This window comes from Falco peregrinus, chromosome 7 (genome assembly GCF_023634155.1).
Source record: "Falco peregrinus isolate bFalPer1 chromosome 7, bFalPer1.pri, whole genome shotgun sequence".
Lineage (NCBI taxonomy): Eukaryota > Metazoa > Chordata > Aves > Falconiformes > Falconidae > Falco > Falco peregrinus.
Genome location: NC_073727.1, coordinates 70,470,563 through 70,496,996, shown reverse-complemented (window position 1 = coordinate 70,496,996; position 26,434 = coordinate 70,470,563). Strand labels below are relative to the sequence as shown.

General features: G+C 34.3%; 1 protein-coding gene across 1 annotated transcript in view; it reads left to right on the top strand.

Moving 5' to 3' along the window:
• CSMD1 (CUB and Sushi multiple domains 1) overlaps positions 1-26,434 on the top strand; it is a 1,203,943-nt gene that overhangs the window by 1,106,244 nt on the left and 71,265 nt on the right. Inside the window, exons 49-52 of the mRNA XM_013299736.3 lie at positions 3,854-4,042; positions 11,192-11,377; positions 20,976-21,170; positions 24,906-25,079. Coding sequence (XP_013155190.2) covers positions 3,854-4,042; positions 11,192-11,377; positions 20,976-21,170; positions 24,906-25,079 — 744 coding nt within the window. The remainder of the gene's footprint in view (positions 1-3,853; positions 4,043-11,191; positions 11,378-20,975; positions 21,171-24,905; positions 25,080-26,434) is intronic.

Sequence of the window (26,434 nt, the reverse complement as noted above, 5' to 3'; positions counted from 1 at the left end):
CAGTCCCATGCAGCTGCTACCACTCAGTGAGACACTGGGGTGGCAGGAGAAGTGAGCACTAGTGACAGTAGGTTGAAATGATGGCTGAAAGCAACAGATCATCAGGAGTCATCAAGGTAGCTGGGGAAGGAGGATATGGATTTCTATAGGAGGTCTACAGTAATGACCATTAGGAATTAAGTACACTTGCCAAAGTGATGATGAAATAAATTCTGAGCAACATTGCTGTTCCTTTTGGTTTTTTATATCAATTCCTTTGTCTCAGTTCAATGATATTTCTGCTTGATTTTTTTCTGAACACCAGTTAGTTCACTGGAGAGCTTAAACTATGCCTTTGGGCTCTGGGCATTACTAATTATTACAACATAAGCAAAAATTATGGCTAATAGATTTCCCCTGTGGCCCTCCATGAAATTTGCAGTATTTTGACATCATTCTGTGTAATTCAGCAGCCCGAATGTTCCATATTTCATGCCATTTTAAAGCTGATCTCTTTGGAGGTTCATATATACTATATATTATTGAAATTAACTACAGCTAAAAAAATGGCAGTAAGCTCCCTGGTAATCAGAAGATAAAGGTATGACCTGTTATACTCAAAATCTTGTTATGGGGAAAAGCCTACGTTTTAAGTGTCTGGCCAAGAATTTACTGTTAATATAACTGACACATTAGCAGTTTAGTAAAAGAATTACTAGACCAGATAAATTAGTTACAGGAAAAAAAGAAGAAAAAGGAAGAATATGTGGAAGCTACTATACAGAAAAACAGTATGGTTAGAATTGTTGTAGACACACTTCCCACTATAACCTATTCCCTGGTGCTACAGTCATGCTTTCGCTGGCAATGCTTCAGTTTGGTGTTTGTATGTTGGGGGAGATACTGCAGGCCATCAGCAGCTGGAGTTCTTCAACAGGAAGACTGTGATACTGATTTCTTCCTCACTCTTAAGATCCACGTAGAATCATTTTTGTGGGTAACACATTTTTACACCCTGCTGTTGGTCAAATTTAAGTTACACGTGATTCTACTGTATATACTTCATTTTACATGTAGTTACTATTTTTTTTGCTCTTTTACTGAAAATCGTTTTTGCTCAGCTCTGAGTTACAAGTTTTTTAACTGATCACTGGTGAGTTGTGTATAGCTTTAGACAGCGCACAGGTTGTCACCCTCTTAGTGTACCATGCCTCTGCTTCTCTAACTATATCCTGTGTCCCCACCTCTCAAGGCCTCTGTTTGTCTATACATCACCATACTAGAGACCTAAATATCTTATTCTATACAGAATAATTGCTTGTTATAAGTACCTATATAAAGGTATGATTGTACCATAAAAAGATAATAGGAAATTATAAACATAATTCTAAAGTAAAATAATTCACCTGTACCCACTTGACCAGAGGGGAAATAAAAAAAAAAAAGCTGTTAAACCTAAAGAAAGTAAAAACCAAGCTGCAGGCAGGTCAAAAAAAGGTTGAGATGACACAAACCTGACAAACCTTTGTCCTGAGGACTTACAAACTCAGTACAAAGTCTGTAACCTGTTACTAGCAAAGGCAACACTGTATTACCGGGCCACAGGTTTATACATCATATGGCAAATATTTTCTGTTTAGAATTATAGTACTGAGGAGATAAATTTAAAGTTTTGTCTGAATGGCATAATATGTTTAGGACTCACCTGCTGTTGGTAAGGTCTCCTAGGATATTTAAAATTAAATAGTGCTTAAAAGGTTACTGGAGATGACTTTAGTATTCTTATCCAGTGGTCTTTTAGTCTTAACCAGCTTATGTTGCAATAACAGTATCATTTTTTCTTCAGTAGATTGAAAAAAAAAATAATCCATATTTATTGTGCTTCTTTAGAGGTCAAATCCCCTTTTAAATTTAAACAGTGTTTTAGTAATTTATTTCATTTAGTTAGCCGTGTAACTGAATGTCACTGTGCTTATAAGGGATGCAGAATGTGGTGCCAAACAATTGTTTTACTCAACTATCCTAGCTTACTGATTTTTAACCTGGCTTTTGGGTTTTTTTTCCCTTTTTATATATTTTTTTCCAATAACCCCCCAAGTGAAAGAATGTATAAAAATAATATTTCAAGTAGAAATAATCTTGCTTAATTGAGAACTGTAGTTTAATATAATCTCAACAGATGACTACATTTTTCAGCTTCTTTAATGTAGGACCTAGTTTTGCTGCTTTTGTTGGGTAGCATTTCTTAGGAATATTGACTTTGATACCTTTAGCATCTGAACCTAGACACTTAAAGGAAGCATCTCAATTGGTAGTCTAATCAACCTTATCTCTCCATAGTGAATGAACAGAAACATCCCTCGTTAGGTGGTAATTGATATCATAGTTGCACCATAGGGTGACAAAATATGCATTAAAAGAAAAAGAAAAAGAGGGAGCTAGATACTGAAAGCTGAAAGAAGGAAATCGGGGTTGTGTGAAATGAATGAATAGTATGAAAAATATTTATAGATGTAAACCAAATTCTGCACTTTTGCACTTGTGAAATAAAACCACAACATCTACTGGATAATGATACAAACATCATAGTATGCTTAAGACACATTTCAATATAGTGTAGAGAGTTAGTATTGTAGCAGCAGTTACAGTCTCGGTGTGCTTGGTACTGACATAGTTATCAGTGAAGTTCAATACTGTCTTCCCTGTGAAAAAGTTCATAGGCTTATTTCGGTGGTGGATGTTTAGCCAGGTTTATTTTCTGCAATCCATGTCGTTACCATGCTTCTTCTGAAAAGATACTAATCTGTGTAAGCTTGACATGGTGCACTGCTGCAAATGTGCAGTAACTTGTACATCAATATAAAGTTAAGGTAATTATTTTGTATTGTTTTTATCAGTGAAAAATGTTTGCATGCAAGAAACAAATTTGTGTTAAACTCCACATGTATGTCAAACTATCCTATGCCTTTGCTTGACCCCTGGATCTGGCTTGGGTAATCATACTCCATCCTTATGTACAGGTATTGCAATCTTGGATTTTTTTTTTAAAAAGGTCTTTATTATTCACTTTTGACACAATTATGCATCGTGTGCTTTTTTTTTACTTCTTCAGGACATGTCTAAACATTTCACCTATATGTCACATGTTCTTGACGACCACACTGGTCAGGAAAACCTCTCTATGAAAAGTATTTGTAGTAGTAATGATTAAGGTTAGCAAGGTTAAAGTTTCATTTCAAAACTTAGATTTAAACAAGTACATTCTATCTTCAGATGTAGTGTAAATTCAACATTTAAGAAGCTGCACTCAAGTTACATTCTTTTGCTAAAAATTTAATACAGTTGTCATGTAATATCTTTGGGGAAGTGTACTTTAAAATTACATTAATTTTGATGTGGAAACAAATGCATCTGAGGAATCAGTTTATGGTCATGCAAATTTTTAACATATTTGGCAAAAGGATACATTTTCTACTTGGATGTCTAAGTTCACTGGATTTTTAAAATAAAATTGTTCATTTTTGTTTGTTTTGTATATTGTGTGGTTCAGTAAAGTTTAATATTTATAAATGTATCAAATTTGAATTAGTTTATTGTGAGTGAAGTTACTGAATCATCTATATGTTTCCTGATTGCAGCTTCCTTATGTACAATAGCATAAACTGGCTTATGATTATAGACTGTGTTTTTTAACTTCATGGTATTTCTGCATAAGAAGTCTGAATCTTCACTGAGGATTCCAAAAGTGTAATGTAAAGAATTCTGTACTAATTTTAATGGCATTCAAAGTTTGCACATATCATAAATAGTGAGAGCTTGGTACATGACGTGTGTTTTATGTGGTTTTAATAATGTCCCTTTTTTTGGCATTTAGCTCCCTATTGCAGTTTAAACCCTGTCTTGAGAAATGGTGGAATTGTAAATAAAACAGGGGGTCCTGCTGGAAGTAAAGTTCGCTATTACTGCAAACCTGGCTATAGAATGATTGGTCACAGTAACGCGACATGTAGGCGCCACCAAAATGGCATGTATCAGTGGGATTCTCCTGTGCCAATCTGCCAAGGTAAGATAATGTTTTCTTTTTGAGTATGCTTCTGTAATGTCATTGCAAAGAATATTTTACAAAACAGATACAGCATTGTCAATACTGCTGTATGCCAAGAGACACACTGACATAATGAATTTATCCAAATACATATTGAATTGTGTACTTAATATGTGCAGAGCTGAAGTATTAAGAAGTAATGTAGTCAAATACAGACCAAATGAAAAATACATTTTCAGCACTTTTTTGTTTAGTAAAATACATATCTAAACAGTCCACGGCTCATAGTATTGTTGTATTACAGAACTTTTAAATAAAAATTCAGTAGTTTTCTGGCATGTATTTGATTATTTTAGAAAATCGCTTTATAAGCAATGCTTAAAGACAGAAAACTATCTGAACGTAATAAGGTGTGTAAAGAGTTCTGAATAATAGAGAGAACAGTTCTTTGAACAATTCAAGAAAACAGTCACCAATTTTAAGGGCAGAATGGAATAATTCACAGAAAGTTAGAGGGAGGAAAAATGTGCAGATGTGTGCAGGACTTGACATGAGGTCCAGGACTTTATCATGGATAACCAGGGAACAGAGTCCCAGCCAGTAATAAATTCTGAACAAAAATTAAGCAGACTCAAAAAAAGAACAAAATACTTCAGACACTGTGTCCTTGTTATTTTATACTATGTGCAAGAAATAGCTGTGAAATTTTAGCAATGCAGCATGTTCACAAATACATTTTATTCTTTAATTTTAAGCCGTATTTATAATTTCAGTAATGTATGTGGCTGTGTGTACATAGATTTCTGTTAGCAGCAGGGGAAAAAAGATTTTGGAGATAGTAAATGAGTTTAATCTTTACTATAAAGATCTTATTAATGTAGAATTCCTCAATTTTAATATGCCACTGTTCTAACTGTGACACAATTATTCCAACTTGTATGTCTGCATGAAGCATATAGTGTTCAATAAACTCTGAAATGGAAAGTATGTTTCTAAGGTTATTAAATATGTGTTACCAAAATACATGCATTCTCTCTGAAAATTCATTAAAATTACACCTTTGGTCCAGCTCAAGGATTCCATTATAGAATGTTTCCCAATAAAAATGCCTTTGATTAAGTCTGAAATTTCTGTAAAACCAGTCCTGCAGGGTTATATTTGTATATTAATAACTTGACTGTGTCAGAGGTAACATTTGAAATCAAATGTGATTGTATTATCAAAAAAGAGGAGTTATTTTTTGCATATTTAATATAACAATATCAGTTTTAATATGAACACATATAATAAGGGTTAATCTGGCAGGGTCAGAAGATATTTTTCAATTCTGGTCTTCCCAAGTGCAGATGCATGTAATAATGGACAATGTATGAAGAACTTGACTCCTATCTAGGACATTTGAAAGTATTGTGATTGCTTTTATTTCATATGAGAAGGAAAAAGAGAAATGTGAGCCATGCTATGTTCAAAATATTTATAAGCAGCGAAAATAGCAATTTGTATGCAATAGCAGTAGATAGCTGCTGAGAGGACGTAGTACAGGCCCCAGTAATGATCCTGGCAACCACATGCGTCACCTTGGCCACTGCTTAGCTCGCGTCCAGATCCCTGTGCTGGGGGAGAGTAGAAAAAGAAGGCTGAGGCTCAGGGGTGAATAGGTGATAAGAGAAAATGAGAGAAAAGCTTGGCAAGAAGAGCAGTTAGCATAAAAAACCGAAAGCAAGTTGTCAGGGTCCATATGGAGCAGGAGTGCAGGGCTGCAGATGTCTGGAGACGTGGTGGCAGTGCCAGTGTGACGGAGTGGCTGTGCTCCTCTGGGAGGTGTGAGCAAACACCCTTCTTTATCCCAACTGTTCTTCATAGACAGGACTCAGCCTTTGACTTGTTTCTTCCTGATTTTCTCCCACTCATTCTTAAGAGTTAAAAATAATTTTAAGGAGTCTTGAAGAACACTTGGCTGCTCTTCACCATTGGAGTTACTCCCTAGTAGGTTTATAAAAGAAAACTGGAGATGCCTACTTTAAGGAAGAAGTTCTCTTGTCTGGACTGTGGGTACTTGGAAAGGCTGGAAACCTATGACAGTCATGATAAAAAATATAGTTGAAGCCAACATTTCCTGCTTAAAATCCTGATTCCAACTACTGTTACTATTGATACCTCTGTGCTTGCTGAAGTGGATAGAACCACACTGCAGAGCTAGAGATCCTTGTACTTTTTGCTGTGCTAAACAAAGGTTATTCCAGGACCATAATGGGATTCCATGTCTGACCTGGGGTAGAAGACTTTAAGTGTTTTTATGGAGCTGGCTTGAAAAGATCCATTTGCATTTTGCTCAAGAACCTTGAGCCTGGGACCACCAAACTTCTTCATAAAATTAACTATTCTGTGTGTTTGAGCATGAAATTAAACTTGGGCTTTTACCTTTTTGCTGAATCTTGTTATGCAAAAAATATCCCTCTTAGCAACCAGTCTTAAAATAAAAAATGTGAGGTAAGTAGCACAGTTTAAGAGTTTCAAATCCCTGTTTCCTTTTATAATGTACTCTAGACCTATGATCATATTTCAAAATACAAAACAGTGAGAAGCATACTACTGTAGACTAAAAAAAACAGAAGTTTGAGGGGAAACCTGGAAACCTCTAATAGGCTAAAAGTAGCTCCAAAGAGGAATGAAATAATTATAAATGCCCTTTCTGGACAGAAAAATTACAGCTAAGTTTATTTCAACAGGATCTGAAGTTAGACCTTTATTTTTTTCTTCTTTTCTCAGAGGGGCTGTGAAACACTGGAATATATTCCCTTTGGAGAATATGGACTTTTCATTATTGGAAGTTTTTCAAGAACAAATTAGATGAACACTGGTCAAGTATAATTTTGGCTTGTGATAGGAGAATAGACTAGATGACCGTTCATAACCAACTGTTTTTTGCACCCACAGCCCTATGGCTACATAGCCCTTTTGGTTTCTTTGTTATTCTTGTATGTATCCAAGCCGGAGAACTAGTATTTCTGTGGCATGGTTCTCCCTGATGTTTCTGATTGGATGTCACAGACATAAGCCACTCAGAGTTTTTTTGTTATGAATCCCACTTTTAGGGCCTCCTCTCTTGCTACCTTTAATTTCAGGGTATTTAAATACTTTTTCTCAGCACTATGTTCAATGCCAGAAACAGGTCACTAGATGATAAATGCTTGTGCATTAAATTTAGAGATTTTACAGTGTATGGAAATAAACTCAGTATCTGACTATAATGCAGTCTCCAGCTTCTCTTCTATATGCAGTGAACTTGCATGCTTTAAATATGAATAATACATTAGCATCTTAAAATTATATAGGTGTATAGATATTTTAAAGGATTGCTTTAAACTCTAAATTTACTGATTTTGGTAAGAAGTAAATTCCAGTAACACATGTGGAACATCAAAGAGTGACTAAAACTGCCTATCAGTTTCTAGGTAGTAAAAGGCTTTTCCATTTGTGTTGATTACCTGTTCTTTGGAGGAAGTATATTTTTCTGCTGTGCAAGATAATAAAGACAATTAAGGTTGAGTTATGTATCTTTTATACTCTGAATGCACATCTCCCAGCTGGAACCTGGCAGTCTCATCTAATCATTGACCTAAGAGGCATGTTGACGGTTCCTCAAGTCAGAAGATTTTCTGACATCATTCTTTATCATTTTTTAATCATATGGGAAGCTGGGAGCTTCAAAATACTTGGGTGTGGGACAGCAGTGACTTGTTTCCACTGTCCAAAGACGATATGCTGTTTCAGTTTACTTCAGCTAACTTTTCTTCAGACATCAAAGTACTTGCTATTTAGTGAAACTGGCTGTGCTGATATGTTTTGTTTGCACACTACTGTTCTAAAAGCCATTAGCAGCCTCAAGAAATTAGTAGCAACAGGAGTATTTCTTTCTAATCCTAGTTTCTGGGGGAGAAGCAAACAACAACAGACTGTAACAGGAACAGAGCCAGAATGCCAAAACTGCTTTTGTGATTAGTGGCTGAAGCAGCAGTGAGAGTAACCTCACAATGTAGCAGTACAGGGTTCAGCAGGAGCGGAGGAAAGAGACAGTAGAGGGCTGAGGTACACACAAAAAGTGGTGAACTGTGACAGGTAAGCATAGATTTTTGAGGTGCTTTGGTACACTGGACATGGCATCAGAGCTGACATAACTGATAAGCTCACCTGGTTGTGACCTGAGTGTTGTACATCTGTTGTTCTTTAAACTTGCACATAAGAACTACTCAGTCTTGAACTTTTCAGTAGTTTCTAGAGAGGTTGTTACTAAAGGTGAAGAGCAAATGCTAACAGAAGTATTTGCTGCTAACATGAACTAAACAGGCTTTTTGTTTCTTCTCAAATGACAAAATAAATTCTTCTTGCTCCATAGAAACCACTAAGTTATTTGAAGTTAATTAATGTCTGAAAGATTTAAAGGGAACTAGAATAAGGTCCACCTGTATGTATAGATGTTCATATACATGGATGAGTGGTTAGACCGATAGTTTTGTATTTTAGTTTTATACAATTAAATGTATACACACTTAACACAGAGATTGTTTTGATGTCAGAAAGGAGACCTGAAAAAGTTGAGAAGTTAAATCTTATTCCAATTACATTCTACATCAAGCATTCGGATCTATTGCCACAAAGCAGAAAAATAACTGAGAGGCCAGGGAGGGACATAGTGCAAGGCTCTGGAGACACTGAAATATTTCACAGTAAGTGTGACTGGAAAAGGAGAATGTATAGGCATTTTTATGTTGTAGTAAAATAGAGTTGACAGTTTAACTTTCTGTCAATTCAGCATGCAATCAATTTTGCATGAAATTCTGGTAATGTGACAGAGGGTCAGAGTTGGTTCTAGTTGTAGGTAAAGGATTAAATTGCTTATTAGGGGAGCAGGTAGAGTGCTGAACCAGATGCAGCTCTGTTAACATGAGTACATGTTAGTACCTATAATTAGTACCTATATAAAATTAGTACCTATATTGAGTACAGCGGAGCCCTGAAAATATACTGCTCCTGCAGTGGTCACCTTGTGGGGAGTGACTCCTAATACAAAGACCTGCTCCCAGAAGCAGCAGAACTTGCTTTTATCCTCCTTCTCCACTTTCTCTAACTCCATTAAGAGCAGTAAGTGTGGGCGTTAAGAACCCATTCCTTATCACCTCTCCCTTTTCTGTGCCAGTGCTGCTCCTTCTAGTGGCAGGAGCACAGCCCTTACCTACTGAGGGAGAGACACTCAATTTTGCTAAAAGCAGCACTGCTTAAGGTGTTACAAAGGAAGCCCTTATTTTGGATCATTCCTACAGTTCTACTTCTATTAGCAATTTGACAGATTCCAGATGGAAGCAACAACTGAAATGAACTAACCATTCATCATTTTATAATGCATACCTCTCCTCATTATAATCATATGCAAATTACTGTGTTGTATTTAATTTAAATGCATCAAATGTGACAGCTTGGGAATACTGAAAACAAATTTGAGCATTGTGTTTATGGTACCATGACGATGTGTTGTGAAATTAATCATTTATATTGAATTGGGTAAAGGATAATAAAAAATCAGATTAAAAAACCCACTTATTTTCACCTCTGTTTAATAGTTTTCAGACAAAAGCTGTCATTTCTTCTTTTGAAATATACTGACTTTATTACAATAATAGAAATTCACAGTTTCAAGGGGAAAGGAACAAATACCCACAGGACTTTTTAACTGCTAAAATGTTGAATTGCTTCCTAGAATTGACTGTGTATATAAAAGACATTTTCATTCATAAACCTCCATTTTTCATTGGTAAATATTTAGAAATGAAAGCTTCAAAGCTATGTTTTGTTCACTGTATTTACTGAAGAGCAATAAACTGGATGCTGAATTGAAAACAGCTAGTGATTCTGTGCACACATACATTGGTTTATATGAACTCTTTAAATAGATTCATTGTAATAATGTGATGGTTTCTCTGCTCCAAGTTACCATTTTGTTGTAAAAAAATTTCCTTTCAGAGGAACTAATGCTATGACTTTCCCTTCAGAAGCACCATGGGGAAAATATAAAGTCTTTAACAGCATTATGGACTTATTCAAGCACCTAGAGTTAATCTCTGTGCATAAATATATATTTTAAAATCAAACATAACATTGAAAGAAACTTAAAAAATGGATACTGAAAAGTTGCCTTTCTTCTTTTCATTACTAAAGTCAAGGGAGAAATCAGTTGGCAGAAGGCAATCCTGCCTTGGAGACCTCTCCTAAAAGTGACTGAAATAGATATTTTTATAATTGTACTCTGCCCTAAAATTGTATATTTTGAGATACTGTTAAATGAACTGTACTGAACTCTGGTCAAATAATAAATAAATAAGCAAGAAAACCTAGATACTACTCAAACTTCACTAACTTGACAGCAAATCTGTGAGCTTGAAAGAATAATTGCTTATCAGAGAGAGATTCTAAAGGAACAACAAAAAAGTGAAAATAATTCTGTAAGTAATTTCCTTCATTATATGAAACATGAATAAACCTGAATTCACATAATATTTAGCATTCTGAAATGAATTAATCAGGTGTGTAAATAAGTGTTAAATATCTGAATAATGCCCTTCAGTAGAACTCTTCCCTGTCTAGTCATATATTTAGGTGCTTCTCTCATCAGACAAGAAATGTTAAATTGAATTCTTAAATACCATTGTTTTATATGTACAGAACAAACAAATATAAAGTTTTGTTTGTAGTAATGCAGGAATGAAAGAAACCCTGAGAGAATAAAAGCAGACTATTAGAAAACATTTAAGAATTTCCCAGTTTATTGCTTCTTGGGCCAAATCACTTTGGATGCTTTCTTGGTTTTCTCACTAGCAAATAAACTCTTGTCCTGAGCCTATATTGAAATTTCTGTCTCTACAGTGATTGGATTAACAAAACAGTGATTTATAAAATGTTTGTCTATCTTAGATGCACTTCAAAGTGTTTATCAATGTTTTAAGTGCTGTTACATTTATTGGAACATTGTAAATAAGATGGAAAATTAATTGAAGTTTTTATTAATGGGTTATGTCAAAATTGCTAATTTATGTTTCTTATTTCAGTGGTGGGACAATATTTTTTAAAAAATATGACAAAATACCAATTCTTTATCTTTCCCTTTCTTTTCAGCTGTATCTTGTGGTATTCCTGACTCCCCTGGGAATGGTTCAGTTATAGGTAATGAATTTACTTTGGGCAGTAGACTGATATATGAATGTAATGAAGGCTTTAAGCTAGAATCTAGTCAACAAGCAACAGCAGTGTGTCAAGAAGATGGATTATGGAGCAACAAAGGGAGGCCACCTGTTTGCAAATGTAAGTGGGCATGTATTTCTCAAGCATATTTCCCTTGAACTTTCTCAGGAAAATCTTTGCTGTTGATGTTTAAGTTTTATGTATACATATTCCCTGAATACATATTCATTTAGCATTCAATAAAGTAGAAGACCCTTGTAAATTTCTTTATTAAAAAGCCCTTTGTTTATTGTCTTAAAAAAACCTCTGCATTAAAATTATTAGATAATTCAGTTTCATGTATGTTTTGTTATTACGAATAACGTGCTCTTCTCCATTTTCACAGTAAAATTTAAAACCACCAATTGTAATTTATTTTAATATAGCTTCTAAAGTAATAAAAGCAAAAAATATTTCTTAAAATACTGCTAATATAATTAAGCTGAATAAAAGTCTTTTAGTCTTCATTTTTGCCTGCTGTCAGAACTAGCCAGTGTAACACACACTCCTATACCATGTGGCTTGGCCTCTCATTTGCATCGGGTTACCATTGCCTGTCTTCGTACTGAATGGAAGCAATAATTACCTGAGGCTGACTTTGAGTATGTCACTTGAAATACCAATTAGGACATAATCTTTAAATTATTAATTGCTATAATCCTATACCTAAAATTTTTGAGAGCTGATTTAGAATCTTGAGCTGATCAACAGTGTGTGTATGTGCTTTCCAGATTCTGAATTTGAAAAGCAGTTTAGTTTTTCAAACAAGTAAAATTCAACTTATTTTTAAAGAAAAAATAAAATGGTACAAATATAAGAATTGTGAAGTTATATATGATTGTGAAATGGTTTTCATTTATTTGAATTAGTTGACAGCAAAGAATTGTTAAAAATACTACTGAAAGTTACTTCAAGAGATCTAAGCATTACTGGCAGATGATCATTTAACCCAATCTTGAAGACCTTCCTGATTACTCTGTTTCAGTATTTTACTTTTTTTTTCCACTTGTAATTATTTCCCTAGTATATATAACCAGAATCTGGTTTTCTTAGTGTAAATGCACTGTTTCATTCTGTACCCACAGTGGACAAATAGAAGTAATTTTATTATTCTTTCATTCTCTTTAATGTATTTGAATACTGTTGTTTTTTTCAGTGTGGTAGGTTAACCTTGGCCAGCAGCCACACCCTCACCCAGCTGCTTGCTCACTCTCTCTTCAACCAGACAGGGGGAAAAATAGGATGAAAAATCTCATGGGTTGAGAAAAGGACAGAGAGATTACTGTCACAGGACTTGACTTGGGGAAAGTTAATTTAATGTATTGCCAATTAAAATAGGGTCAAATACATTTCAGGAAAAAAATCAAACTAACACTTTCCTCCCCTTATTCCCAGGATCAACTTCACTCCTTTGCTCTTGACTCTTCTCCCCACTCCAAGCACCAAGTGGTGAGGGATAAGGAAAGGGAGTTGTGGTCAGTTTACAAAAAGCTCCTCTCTGCTGCTGCTTCCTCTTCGCACTTTCCCTCTGGTCCAGTATGGGTCTTCACAGATTGTTGTCCTTCAGGATAAACTTGCTTTAGTGTAGATCCTCCATTGGCTGCAGTTCCTTTAGAAGATATCCACCTGCCCCAGCACAGGCTGCAGTGTTAATATCTGCTCTGACATGGTCATCTCCATGGGTTGCAGCAGAATACCAGCTCAGGTGACTGGAGCACCTCCTCTTCCTCCTTCTCCTGTGACGCGCTGGTGTTCCCTCTGCCACATCTCACTCATTTTGTTCCCTCCTCCTTTACTTGTCTGGTATTTTACCCTTTCCTAAATACACTTTCCCAGAGGTGCCACATCTTGGCTGATGTGCTCAACTGTGTCCTGTGGCAGGTCCTTTGGAACGTGCTGTGTCCAGCAGTCCAAGCCCCTCTTCACAGAGACTTCACCCCTGCAGCACCCTTCCTGCTGCCCACACATTGACTCCTTCACCCAGTGCACTAAGTCACCTTTTCCTTAGAGATAATTGTCTTGCTGCTATTCATTCTCATTCTTCATACTTTTTGGACCAGTGAGTCTCATTATTGTCCCCTGGACAATCTCCAGTTGATCTACACCTTTCTTGAGGGACAGTGCCTAAACTGAACACAGTAGTTCCACAGATTATATGAGGATTATTAAAACCCAGCTGTGAACACACAAACATGATCAAATTCAGATCCTCGTGCAGAGGGAAGGCAGGGCTCCAGTGCACTGAACTGTGCTTCATTCTCTCCTTTGACATGACTTGAATGATTAATCAGCAGAAATATGAACAGGTATTTTGGAGGGAAGAGGTCAGTTAAACTAATTGGAGTTTAAAAATACTGAATTAATAACACTATATCTGCAGTGAAAAAATAAATAAATCGTGTATCACTGAAATGATCAAACTGAACCAGACAATGACTACCCTGTAACCCTGTAAAACAAAGCTTAATTATTAATATTTAACACAACTTTCAACATTAAGAAGTTTTGATTAATATCTATAGTACTCTAAATAAATATATATAACACTTTTTTATCTTATTTATTCCTTTTCTAAAAATTTATTCAGTTTGAAAAAAGAAATGCATTACTTCTAAAACCATAAGTGCTAAATTAAAGTGCTAGTGATCTACATGAAAGTATTAAAGTCAATATTTTAAAAATAAATTGCTGTTCAGAGGTAGGCATGCTTTACCCAAGATTTCTTACTTGCAAAGTGCAGAAAAGCTTAGATAATCTGCATAACAACCTGTTTTTTGTAGCATTACTGCTGTAAGGATAAATGTATTTGGTCTGCAGAGACAGAAACAGCTCAGACTTGATGAGAAGCAAACATAGCACTGAAAGGTAAATGGTAAATAAATGAGTTCAATTTATCCCCAGGTCTATTAAAATGAAGGTTGAAATCATTGCAGTTTGTTTTGCAAAGTATCTCTGATAATATAATGCCTGAGGCAGATGTTTGAAACTCTTTTTGTTAAAAGTATTTATATTAGTTTTGAATCATGAGAAATATGATTCGTGCTGGTCATACAGCAAGACACAGATGGATCGTGGACATTAGGCTATTGTATTTGATTACGTGCAATACCAATCAACATACATCTATTAAGAAAGCTTAATTGAATGACAAATAGATAACTTCCTTCTGTTACTCTACATAGCCATCTCTAGCACATGAAGGGAACTAGAGATATCTATCTGTATTGCTATTTGAAAGTCTTTATCAAGCAGTACTTTAAATCAAGCCAATACTGTCTTTACAAACAACATATGAATCAGAACACTGTGTAAAGTATGCAAAAAATTTCTGCTGAAACCTGTGAATTAGTACATTACTGTTGGTCAGAGAAGTGACTGTGATACACAGTTCCAAGAAATGTCCCATCCAAAAGATGTAGATATACCAAGAAATCTGAATAAATTAAACAACTTTAGTCTCAAGGTATAGACAAGCACTGATGCTTACGTGATTCTTTCCTTACTGTAAGGCAGATAAACTGCCTGTAATACCTTTTACGCCTACTAATATCATCTGGATAATGCTTAAAAAGAAAGGAAAGGATGAACAGGCAAATTTAAGGTTTTAAGTTGTAACTATAGTTAGCTGAGAAACAGTTTTACCTATCGTTAGAATTTTTATACATATTTAAGTTACTCTTGTGAAAAGTCATGTTTCTGTCCTTCTAAGATTAAAAAAAAAAAAAAAAAAAGACATAACAATCTTTTGGGATTTTTTTTTTCTTTTCCATTTCATCAGTATGATTTGAATGTTGTATGCTACTATGGAAATATAGATGCTGATACTTGCAGTGATAAATTACAAAGGGAGAAGAACACAAATGAAATTTCCTTCCTCTCCTTTGAATGATATATTCTCTTCCTATTATTTTATAACATTGCATCATTATAGCATGACTATTATATTTTGTTTGTGAATAATTAGTGAAAATTATTCTTTTTATTTAGTGTGTTACTTTCTTCAGAATATATATCACCAAGTACAGAGGCATAAGGTCTTCTAATGCAGAAAATGAAAGATGGAAACAGAAAAGGACTTAGCTGTCAATGCAAAATTTACATGTGTTGCTCCTTAAATTCAATCCAGAGTCACACTTGGCTATCTAAGTTATTTACTGAATAGAGATATTCATGCCTGGAATAATATCCATAACTATTCTGTAAAGAAACAAAGTAATCTGAAGGTGTTGGTGAGGGTCAATCCATTCATCTGAGACACTTTTGTTTTTAAATTTTGTATTTATATTTTTCAATATTTTTCACCATGTGCTTGTTTTCCTGTGTATCTTTCTCCTTCTCCTGTGAAGTTCCTCTGATTTAGAAATCTAGATTTTTCAGTGTTCTAAAAGGTTTTTTTGGTTTTTTTTTCATCTTGTACATGTGTTTTTTGTTTGGGCACAAAAGCCAAAATTGATAGAAATGGGAACAGAAGTAGTATACAGTTTTTCCTGAACATCCTTGTGACTTGAATGATCTCCTTACATTTCATGTGCTAAACATGACAGATAAGAATAGTTATCTTTTGGGGAGTCACTGAATATATTTTCTGAGGGTTTGAGATTTTCTGGACACTTGACCCTGACTTTCTTCATGAAATAAATATACTCATCTAAATCTTAGGTTCTCCCACCACAGCAGTTGAACTTCTTAGTTGATGCCGTTAAAAGTCTGTCATAGCTTGAATGTGTTGTTGTTTCTTTTTCCTCTGAATAATATAGAAAAACAGTTGGCTTAGACTATTCTTAAGAACTGAAAGAACTAGAAGGAATGAGTGGTGCCTTACTGTGTTAGTAGTGGAATTAAGAATTAAGAAATATGCTGAAAAGAGCATTAAAATAAGAACTGCTAATGAAAAGCAGAATTTTCAGTTCTGTGCATTATCTGTGCTTTTTGACCAGATCTAGAGACTTGCTTTAAAATATTGTGCCAGAGGGTAAAAAAGCAAACTTAATGATTTACTTCCATGTTTCTCTTAATGAGATCAGAAGACCGAATATGTTCACTTATTGCAAGATAATGGTGTCATTTTTTTATTATTATTATTATGCCATGGTACCCTACCAGTTCTCTAAAGCTAACTACCATAATTTGTAAACCAAAAGTATGAATGTATACAATATTATATTATATTTCTGTATAATTACATATAAAATGTGCCTATATAGGTTGTACTTCGTATGTGTTGGTGCTGAGATCTGGACAAGCATCTGTTTGCTAACAAAAGACTGCTGAAATAGGATAACTTGTTAGCCTCTGTTCTTACTTGCTTTCCTTTTCATAGAAGTAAGCGCATACATAACCTAGGAAATTGAGTTTGTGATTAATTAATTTTTCTAACATTTTAATTGCCTGGGATGCTCCCTACAACAGCATAACTTTATTTCTCTTTTCCATTACTCCTTTAAAATATTAATTCAAGGATTTAATTCACATCCTTCATTGGTTTATGCTAACGTCTCTAATATGAAACATTTTAAAGAATAGCTAATATTCCTGTTCCATAATCTGCATATTGCAGATTTCACTGTAGATATTTTTGGAAGCTATGGTGTTCTGAGCTGTAACAGTGATGGTTCAGACATTGATTTTTATTTAGAAATTAACTGGAAAATAATTAGAAATTTTAGAAGCCTTTTTTATAATTTTCAGTAAGTCTAGTTATAGAACTATGAATCATAAATAGTTCTAAAATAAAGCATCAGTTTTATATAAATGCAAAAAACAATTTGTTAGTATAAACAGGCAAAGATTCACCACCAACTCATCATAGATATTGTGCAATTTTGGGGTGTTTCTTTGCTAGAACATTCAGAACATCATACCCAATAGTTTTCTTAACATTTTCTTTAATAAGTCCTGAGGTCAGGAAGCAATTTTGGGGGTATATTTTCAAGGTTTGATATGTAACATAGAGTACTTATTAAACATTAGTACTTTCAGTATGAATTGTAACAAAACAGTTAATTAGTTTAGGTATTTTAGATTAGTCCAGGTACTTTAGACTGATCACAGACTTGACATAGCTGACTGGATTGACAGACTGAGACTGAATAACATGTGATCCTTTTGTTCATCTATTTTGAGGTTTTGAAGCCTTTCCCATTTAAGTATGTTGAACGTCAAGAAACACTTAAACCCTGTGTGGGGGTTTTTTGGTTTTTTTTTTTTCTACTAGCATACTGAAACTATCATCTTGCTCAAGTGATTCTATTTTTTTCTTATGTCATTGTTCTTAGATTCTGTGGTATATGGAATTATTTGTTTCCTACTGACTTCTTATTTTACTAATACTTATGAACTTAAACCACACTGATCTCTCAAGCGTCATTTGTGACCTGACCTTTTTTTAAGCTAATAGTGAATTTAGTCAAAAAGGTTTATTTGAATGTGTCATGGTTTAATCCTAGGTGGTTACTGAGCCCCACGCAGCTGCAAGCTCACTACCCCCAACAATGGGATGGGGGAAAGTCGGAAGCATGAGAAAACTCATGGGTTGAGATCAAGGGAGTTTAATAGGTAAAGCAAAAGCTGTGTGGGCAAGCAAAGCAAAAAAGGAATTCATTCACCACTTCCCATCATCCTGGAGGTGTTCAACCACCTCCAGGAAAGCAGGGCTCCATCGCATATAATGGTTACTTGGTAAAACAAACACCATCAATCTGAATGTCCCCCCATTTTTCTTCTCACCCCAGCTTATATACTCAGCATAATGTCCCTTTGGCTTGTTTGGGTCAGCTGTCCCAAGTGTGTCCCCTCCCCATTCCTGTGCCCCTCCAGCCCTCTTGCTGGCAGGGCACAAGAAAGTGAAAAGTCCTTGACTTAGTATGAGCATCACCCAGCAACAACCAAAACTATCCGTGTGCTGTCAACACTGTTCTCACACCAAACCCAGAATACAGCACTGCACCAGCTACTAAAGAAGAAAATAAACTGTCCCAGCTGAAACCAGGACAAAACAATATATTTCTCATTATTGCATTATAAGTTCACAATGCAGTAAGACAGAAATTCCCTTTCCTTTTTCTTTGTGATTGTTTACCTGCTGAAGAATGGCAACCAAGTATCAGATGCCATTACATTTGGAAATAATAATAGCAAGCTCCTGTAATTGAGATATTTTTCCATCATATACATTGCAGCTGTCTTTTTTTTTTTCCCCCTTGAAACAATAGTTACATTGAGTCACAGTATTCAAGATATTCCTGGAATAGCTTGAGCTGTACTTTCTTTTGCTTATGTAGCCATAAGAAAAGACAAGCAAAGACTTGTAGGCAGAAGGACAACAAAAGGGAAGAGTCAGTCCTCTGGTATTCAGATTCTAGGAAACTATTAATAGTGTAGTGCTGTGTTTACCAGAAAAGCAAGTAAAAAGAATAATGAAATTACAAAGAGTTGGTCATTATGAAGAGTTAAAACTAAAAGTTGAGCACATTATTGAACTAATTCTTGTTAGATTTGAGTTTTTGTAACTAACAACTAACAACAGTATGGAAAGGAAACATCTGTATGGCTTATTTACATATTCTGACATAGCTGAACCTCTTATCTCTAAGTGTCTTAAGATACCCCTACGGTTAAGACTAAAATTTTTACTATTACACTAAATTAAAAAACCCCTTTAATCTTTGAAGAAAATTATAAAACTATTGCTTGAAAGGAGAAGTGACAAAAATGTTAAATTGGAGGGGTGTTAAGTACCTATTTAGAATATATTTTATCTTCTGAGACCTATACAATTTTCAGTCAAAGGTGTTAGGTGAGGTGATTTACTATGCTTATTGTATTTAACAAGAAATAAGAAAATGTTTCTTGGTTAATAATTTATAATCTTTGAGTAGCTATAAACCACAGTTTAGTATCAGTATCAAATTAATTAGATTAGGAAGTAGGAAGTCTGCCTTTAACCTGGGAAACTGTTCATAACTAGTCAGAATATTGTTATAAAGGCCAAAGTGAAGAACTATTAAGATTCAAAGTGATTGTACACTGGCAATCCTTCCTAAAATATATTGAAAAAATCTAAGAATAAATATTTTAATATTTCAACTTAATGTAATCTTATAATCTGTCATTTGGAAGTTCTTCAGATGATTTCTACTTCATAAATTCTTACATATCTTCACAAATATGCTGTGGTGCCAGGTCTGCGTTTCCTAGATGCTAGAATTTACCATGGGTAAGATAGCTATTGGAAAAGGTAGATGTATAATTCTAGCATTATCAAAGGTATTCTGAAAAGTGGTGGAAATCTAATTTTTCACAGGAATTTTGCTTCTGTCACTTTCCCTGTATTTCACTGATTGCCTGAACTAGTCTCTTTCATCACATCTTCATACTCGCGACAAGATCACTTTGTACCTCTCAGATAGTGTGAAGCCTACAGAGTATGTAATTTTGTGGGGTCAGCCTTATTAGTCTTTTCCCTGGTGAGATGGTGTAAATTTATTATAACATACATGAGAATCAGACCCTTTATTTCTTCACTACACTTTGGGGTTTTTACACAAGTCCTCCTAATGTTTTTATCTTACACTAAGTGTGGTGATCAAAAAAGTGTGTTTACAAAAGATCAGAGGTGATAATTCTGAAGTAAAACAAACACTTAGAAAATTTATCACCTTCTTTTCGCAACATAAAAGAAACTAATCTTCTATTACATGTTTGTCTGTTTTTACTTGTAAAGCATGGCTTTTCTGAAGTGTTGCTGGGGTAGTAGTTTTTTTCTGAAGTGTTCCTTGGAATGTAAACAGTAACTAGCCCATTCAGAGTGTTTCTATAGCAGGGAAATTCTGAACAACATGGTATGATACAAAATACAGCTATTTTTAAACAAAGTAATCATAAATATTTTCATAAATCTAGGCTAATCTTTAGAGACATAGGGACATTAAGATAGAATGCATGTCAATATCATAAATATTGTAAATATTCTGTGTACTTTATCTTGAATTGCAGAGAGTCAAATTGAAGAGTATTTTAAAATGCCATATATGCTTGGTAGCTATATTAAGCCTTATGAAAAACATAAACTACAGGTCTTGTCTACTGGCAACAACTGCATTATTTTATGAAATCTGAAATACTAAAAGCAACAGAACAGAAAGCACTCTAGAAATCTCTCTAAATGTTATCTTTTTTTTTTTTTTTATGTCAGTGTTCTTGAATGTAATAATTTTCCTGAATGCCCACAGCATACCATTTGAACGTCTGTTAACAGCTTTTATGGCAACCTGTTTTAAGAACTTGTTAGAGCTTTTCAAAGTTAATGTAATGGATAGAAAACTAAAGCATCACATGAACCTTTGCAAAAATTACATGGCATTATTTGGTTTCCCTTTTACATCCGCTGTAGTCTGTAATGTGTTTTATCTCTGAAATATTAAAATAAATGGTATTAGAGAAAGATAACTGTATGTCATTGTTCCACTGCATCTTACTAAATGAAAATGTACCACAGACTCCTGTTCAATTTGTAATACTCACTGTATGATGTTCATTATTTTTTCTAGAACTTGTATATCAAAAATAGTTATGGTATGTTCAATTTTACATTACAAAACTTCTGCCAGTAAGGCAAGTCATTTATCTGTGAAGAAACTTAGTGGTAGAATGCTAATATTTAAGTGTCCTTTCTTCACAGCTCTTACTTGTCCCAGCATAGAGACTCTGCTTTCAGAACATGTTGTCTGGAGACTGATTTCTGGGTCACTGAATGAGTATGGAGCTCAAGTTATGCTCAGCTGCAGTCCTGGATATTATTTATTGGGTCAAAGACTCATACAGTGCAGGACTAATGGAACCTGGAGTATTGGCAATGAAAGGCCAAGTTGTAAGGGTAAGGAACATACTTCCTTACAGAATATTCTATGCTTTTTAATAAAATATTCTATTTTATAAATAGTATAAAGATTCTCGTAAAAATATTTCACTATCAGTTTCCTATAAGTAAGCAAATATGAAATTTTCATTAACTTGTTGAAATTAATCGATTTAAACTCTTTATGTGGAAAGTACAATATATTTCATACATGAGTCAATGAAGTAGCATCAGAAGATCAGTCTGGATGATGATCTGTGTCTGACTATGGAGTCATTCAACTAGATAGTGCTTAAGTATTCTGAGAACACTAGGTGATAATGTTATTACTTAGAGGACTCCAGACTAGTTAGATTAGAAGATGATATTGCTTTGACCTCTTGGGTGAGAACTGTACTGTTGGAGAAACATACATATGAGCTTCTATAATGTCTTCATATGAAAGTATCATAAATCACATCAGCCCTGACTTTGGACGTTCAAAGGTTTAGGGAACCCTGACATTCTCAGTGGGATCATACAGTTGACAAGGTTTACAGTGTCAAAGTCCTAATTAATCTCCCCAAAACTTCATTTCTTCATTTCCAATGTGTTATTTGCTTTAGTTGGAGAGGATATTTGGCACGTTCATCTAGTTCTGCTACCCTTAAAGCAGAAACCTTTCCCTCATTATGGTAATACATGCTCTCTTTCAATGCCAGGGCAGCACAGAAGATCCCATCATTTGAAGGAAAATGGCCAACTGGCAGGCCTAGCATACTAAGCAGAACTGGAAATAAGATTTGGGCATTCAGTTTTTCAGAGTACTATATAATTTTCAGTGAGGTATTCAAATGTAGTATTTCGTCCTGAAAGAGATGCTAAAATAGATGCTTTATTTTCTTTTTAGAGAGTGCCACTTTTTTTCCCCCCTTTTCCTAATGTTAGAAGATATTTGAGAACGACTACTCTGAAACAAGCTGAATCAATAAGAGAATTTTTATGACAGCAGTGTAGGAAGGAATTCTTGGGATCAAGTGAACAGTTTACTAAATTATACCTTCTGGTATTTTTTAAGAAAAGAGAACAGAATCATTCCGCTCTGTCAGACTCTGTTAAGACTGTAGACATGTCAATAATACCTTATGATAAATGGTACCAAAAGTATTTCATATGATTCTATGATAGTGATAACAGAACGAACATCAAAACCAGATAGCTTTGCATATTCCAAATAAGTGGTTGAGCAAAACATTCGGTATGATGTACATATTGTGATAAACAGAAAACAAAATTACTTTGCCTAAATACAAGCTCCTAATGCCATATGAGACAAATTACAGTGTCTAAGCTGGTAGATACTGAAGAGACATGAGACTGATTCTCAGTCTTCTTCAACAGCAGCTGGAGGCTAGACAGAACACCCAAAGTCATCTCAGATGGTCCCAAATCATTCCCAAGGGTGACTCAAGTATAAATTGACACAAACTCTCAACAGTACTGGGAAGTGTGTGGCTACAAACCTAAGGCATGGAATTATAGAGGCAGTATTAGAGAATGATGCTAGTATGGGAAAAGAACAAAGAAAAGAGAACCAAGATGGATGTTACATAATTTAAATAAAATTAATACAAAACAATACTTATTTTCTAGAAAAGAAAAAAAACTGAAGATGTTTTCAGAACAAGTCTGAGAGAACTACTTGTAACAACAATCAATGCAATACATACATGAAAGCAATGTATCAGATCTTATCTAAATGATGATGGGTTGTGGAATTATGTTGTTTCTGATTTATTCCTCTACTTTTGTTTTGGGAAAATGTCCTTCTGAAAACGTTCAGTTGGAAAAATAAGGTGACTTCTATATCTCGTATAAACCAGTAACAGCTATAACAATTTTCTTTTCAGATTTAAAACTAATGATTTTTTATTCTGTTAATAGCAATTGTGCCCCCTTCTGTGCACACATGCTAAAAAACCTAGTTTTCCATTTTACTGCCTAATATGCAGCTACTGCTCAGCTGCTAAGAAGTCTTTGAAAAGCTAGTTCTTGACCAGCCTCTACAAGTGCCGAATTTTTATGTAAACAGAAAATGTGGTGACCCACATAGGATGCAATTAACCAAAACCAAAGTATTAGATAGATATAGAAACCCAAGGAGTTGCTGATTGAAGAAACATTAGTTTATTTCTAAGAAAGATACATTATTTTGCCCTCTGATAGAGGACTGTTTATAATTTAATTATGGCAAACTTCATTCCTCAAGAGATGTTCAGTAGTATTTCCATTGGATATAGTTCATTAAGATCCAGAAATACACTGTATTTTGAGGAGTCTACTATTTACTTTCTGTCATTCAATTGCTAAAGATAGGTTATATAAATATAGATTCTAGCTTCGGTATTTCTGAAGCAGCAGGAAAGCTAATTGAAACACTGATGATAAGGCATTTAGATCATATTTCTTAATATCTATTTGTGAATATATCTCTAAAAGAATTGCAAAACATCAAATTAAGGGGGTTCTGGATTAAAAGAGGCCTAACTAATAAATCTATTTTATTTTTCTATGATTATGCTGATCAGCTACCTAAAAAATCATGAGGCGGTTCATTACTCGTGTAGTTTAGTTATCTTCAACTGGAAACACTGTAATTAAAAATAATAAAGCATCTGTAATATGTTTAGAACAATTCATTCTATTGCATTTTAGGAAAATAATAACGTAGCATAAGTGTAATTAATATTCAGCATAGCATTAGAAGTTACAGTGTTAGACTACTCCACAAATTACATTAATGTGACTTGTTTGTAGTCAAAAGGAGTCTTATCCACCTCTGGAAACCTTATGTGCGTAAGAAACTTTGAGCACATATATTCTGATTATGACTGATAACAGCACAGTGGTATGTACTTGATTTTATCAAAGTTCTACCCAATTCCATGTTGTTTTCTGTAGTGAACCTTTTAAACTATAGAAGATTGTGGCCTTGAGGTTGCAGATAGGACTTTTAGTTGTGATTAACATGTCTTGAAAGTAAACCCATTATTTATGCTAAAATATAATAAAATTTAATTGAAGCTCTTGAAGGCATTGTTTTACATCTTAAGTTACAATATTATTGATATGTTTTTCTAGAAACAAAAGACATGACAGAATGGTTTTAATTAAATTACAGTTTGATACATTCTTAAAAGGTAATTTGTCATGTGGTGCCTGTAATAGCTGTGGGTTGCAGCTGATGCTACAGAAGGTTTCTGTGATAACGGATCAAGTCTAGCCTTAAGAAACAACAGAAGTTGTGTATTTTAAGCAAGCAGACAACCATAAATGTTATGTGATTATAAATAGTAGTGGGAATAAGAAAAAAGACAGTTCATAACAATTCAGAGTACTACGTGTTAAGATAGTATCTTTAAACAGACATAACACTTAAAATGGCTGGGTAAAGTATATTTGAGGAGTAGCCAAGAGTATGTACACACTCAACATAACCACAGCCTCCCTGAACATTCATGTAATTCCATTTTTTCATAACTGAAAATACAGATTGTGTTTAAGCTGCTGCCAAGATGTGAAGAATTTTCAGATTTTGAACATGTGTTACCAAATCAAGCATAATTTTAAGCCCTTACTGTGGAATACAACTCATATTTATTCCTATTACAATTTTTAAGAAAATATGAAGTGGAATATTGTCTTTTAGTCTCAGAAATTATGAAAAGTATTTTCATATTTCAGTTTGTTCTGTTGTTTGGGTTTTTTTCCTAGTTATCTCCTGTGGTGGTCTTCCGTCTCCACCAAATGGAAATAAGATTGGAACTTTAACAGTGTATGGAGCTACTGCAATATTCACCTGCAACACAGGATACACATTAGTTGGTTCTCATGTGAGAGAATGCTTGGCAAACGGTCTCTGGAGTGGTACTGAAACCCAATGCCTAGGTAAAAAAGCAAATTTCTTTGTTTTGTTTTGTTTTAAGCAAACATGGTATTAAGTACTGGAATTCAGCTCTTATCAAGCAACAAAAATTTAAAATCAATGAAAAATAATAATATCTTAAGTACAGAAATATTGTGTATTGCATATGATTTTATAATACTCTACTAGCATATAAATTTTTAATTATAAATTAAATTATATTTTATATTGTAATGCTTTTCAGACCAGGAGTGTTTTTAAGTGACTCACCCACATTTACAGTGCTTTGGTTTGCTTTGTGGAGCAGTCACGGGGTGTATGATCAAACTAAGCTGGAAGATGAGCTTCAGTTCAGGAGTATTCCTGGTGCATTCCAAATACAAATGAGCTTTCAGCATATTGAGTGTTTAGTTGAGAGAACTAGACAAGAGAAAGCCTAAAGTAAAACAAAACCAACACCCTTCCAAACCTCGATATATCTATATATAGTTTAGACCTTAGATTGTCATCCCAACTCTTTCATTCTTCATATCCATTCATATTGATTTACACTCATATAGACATAAGAAAATTGTTTTCTTTTACAGTAATCTTTGAGGCTTAGCAGTGGGTTTATTCTTGGCTGTGGAAAATGTATTTATTTTTGGAATATTTTATTTGCTTTATCTACCTTCAGTCTGCAGATTTTCCTCTTGCCTCACAGATGAATGTACTCAGTTGTTCTCAGAAAAGGAGGAATCTTCTTTCTTCTCCAGAGTTCAACCTCACTTAAAAAGCAGTTTTCTTCTCTGCTGCCTAGCCACATGCTTTTAGCAGAACACATAGTGTTAAATGCCTATCTAGTATATTTTAAACAAAAGAGTTTGACCACTCATCATTTGCAAGAAATGAATTGTTTTACAGAGGAAATAATTGATTAAAAAAACCAAACACCAAAACCCAAAACCAAACACCAAAACAAATAAAGTAACTAAGATATCATTATCCAGAATGATCCATATTCCTGTTTTTTTGCAGCAATGAAACTGTAAAAGCATTGTTTTATAAGGAAATGGTAGTAGCTGTAACACGAATTGTCAGAAATTATTCTCTATTCAGAACTCACCTCTTTTTCAGGTAGCCTAGAGCAATGTTTGACTAATTAGATACGTCTGACAGTAACATTTGACTTAAAGCTTTTAAATATATTATGCTGAATCATTTCTAAATTATAAAATCTCCTGTTCTCCTGTTCTATAGAAACATTGTCTTAAAAAGTGTATTAACATGACAATTTTGCATTTAAAAATATAATGCCAGTTATCTTCCTCTGACCTTGGTATCATCAAAACATCCTATTAAAAGAATGTGGATAGGTGTGTTTTGCAGTATGTGATGA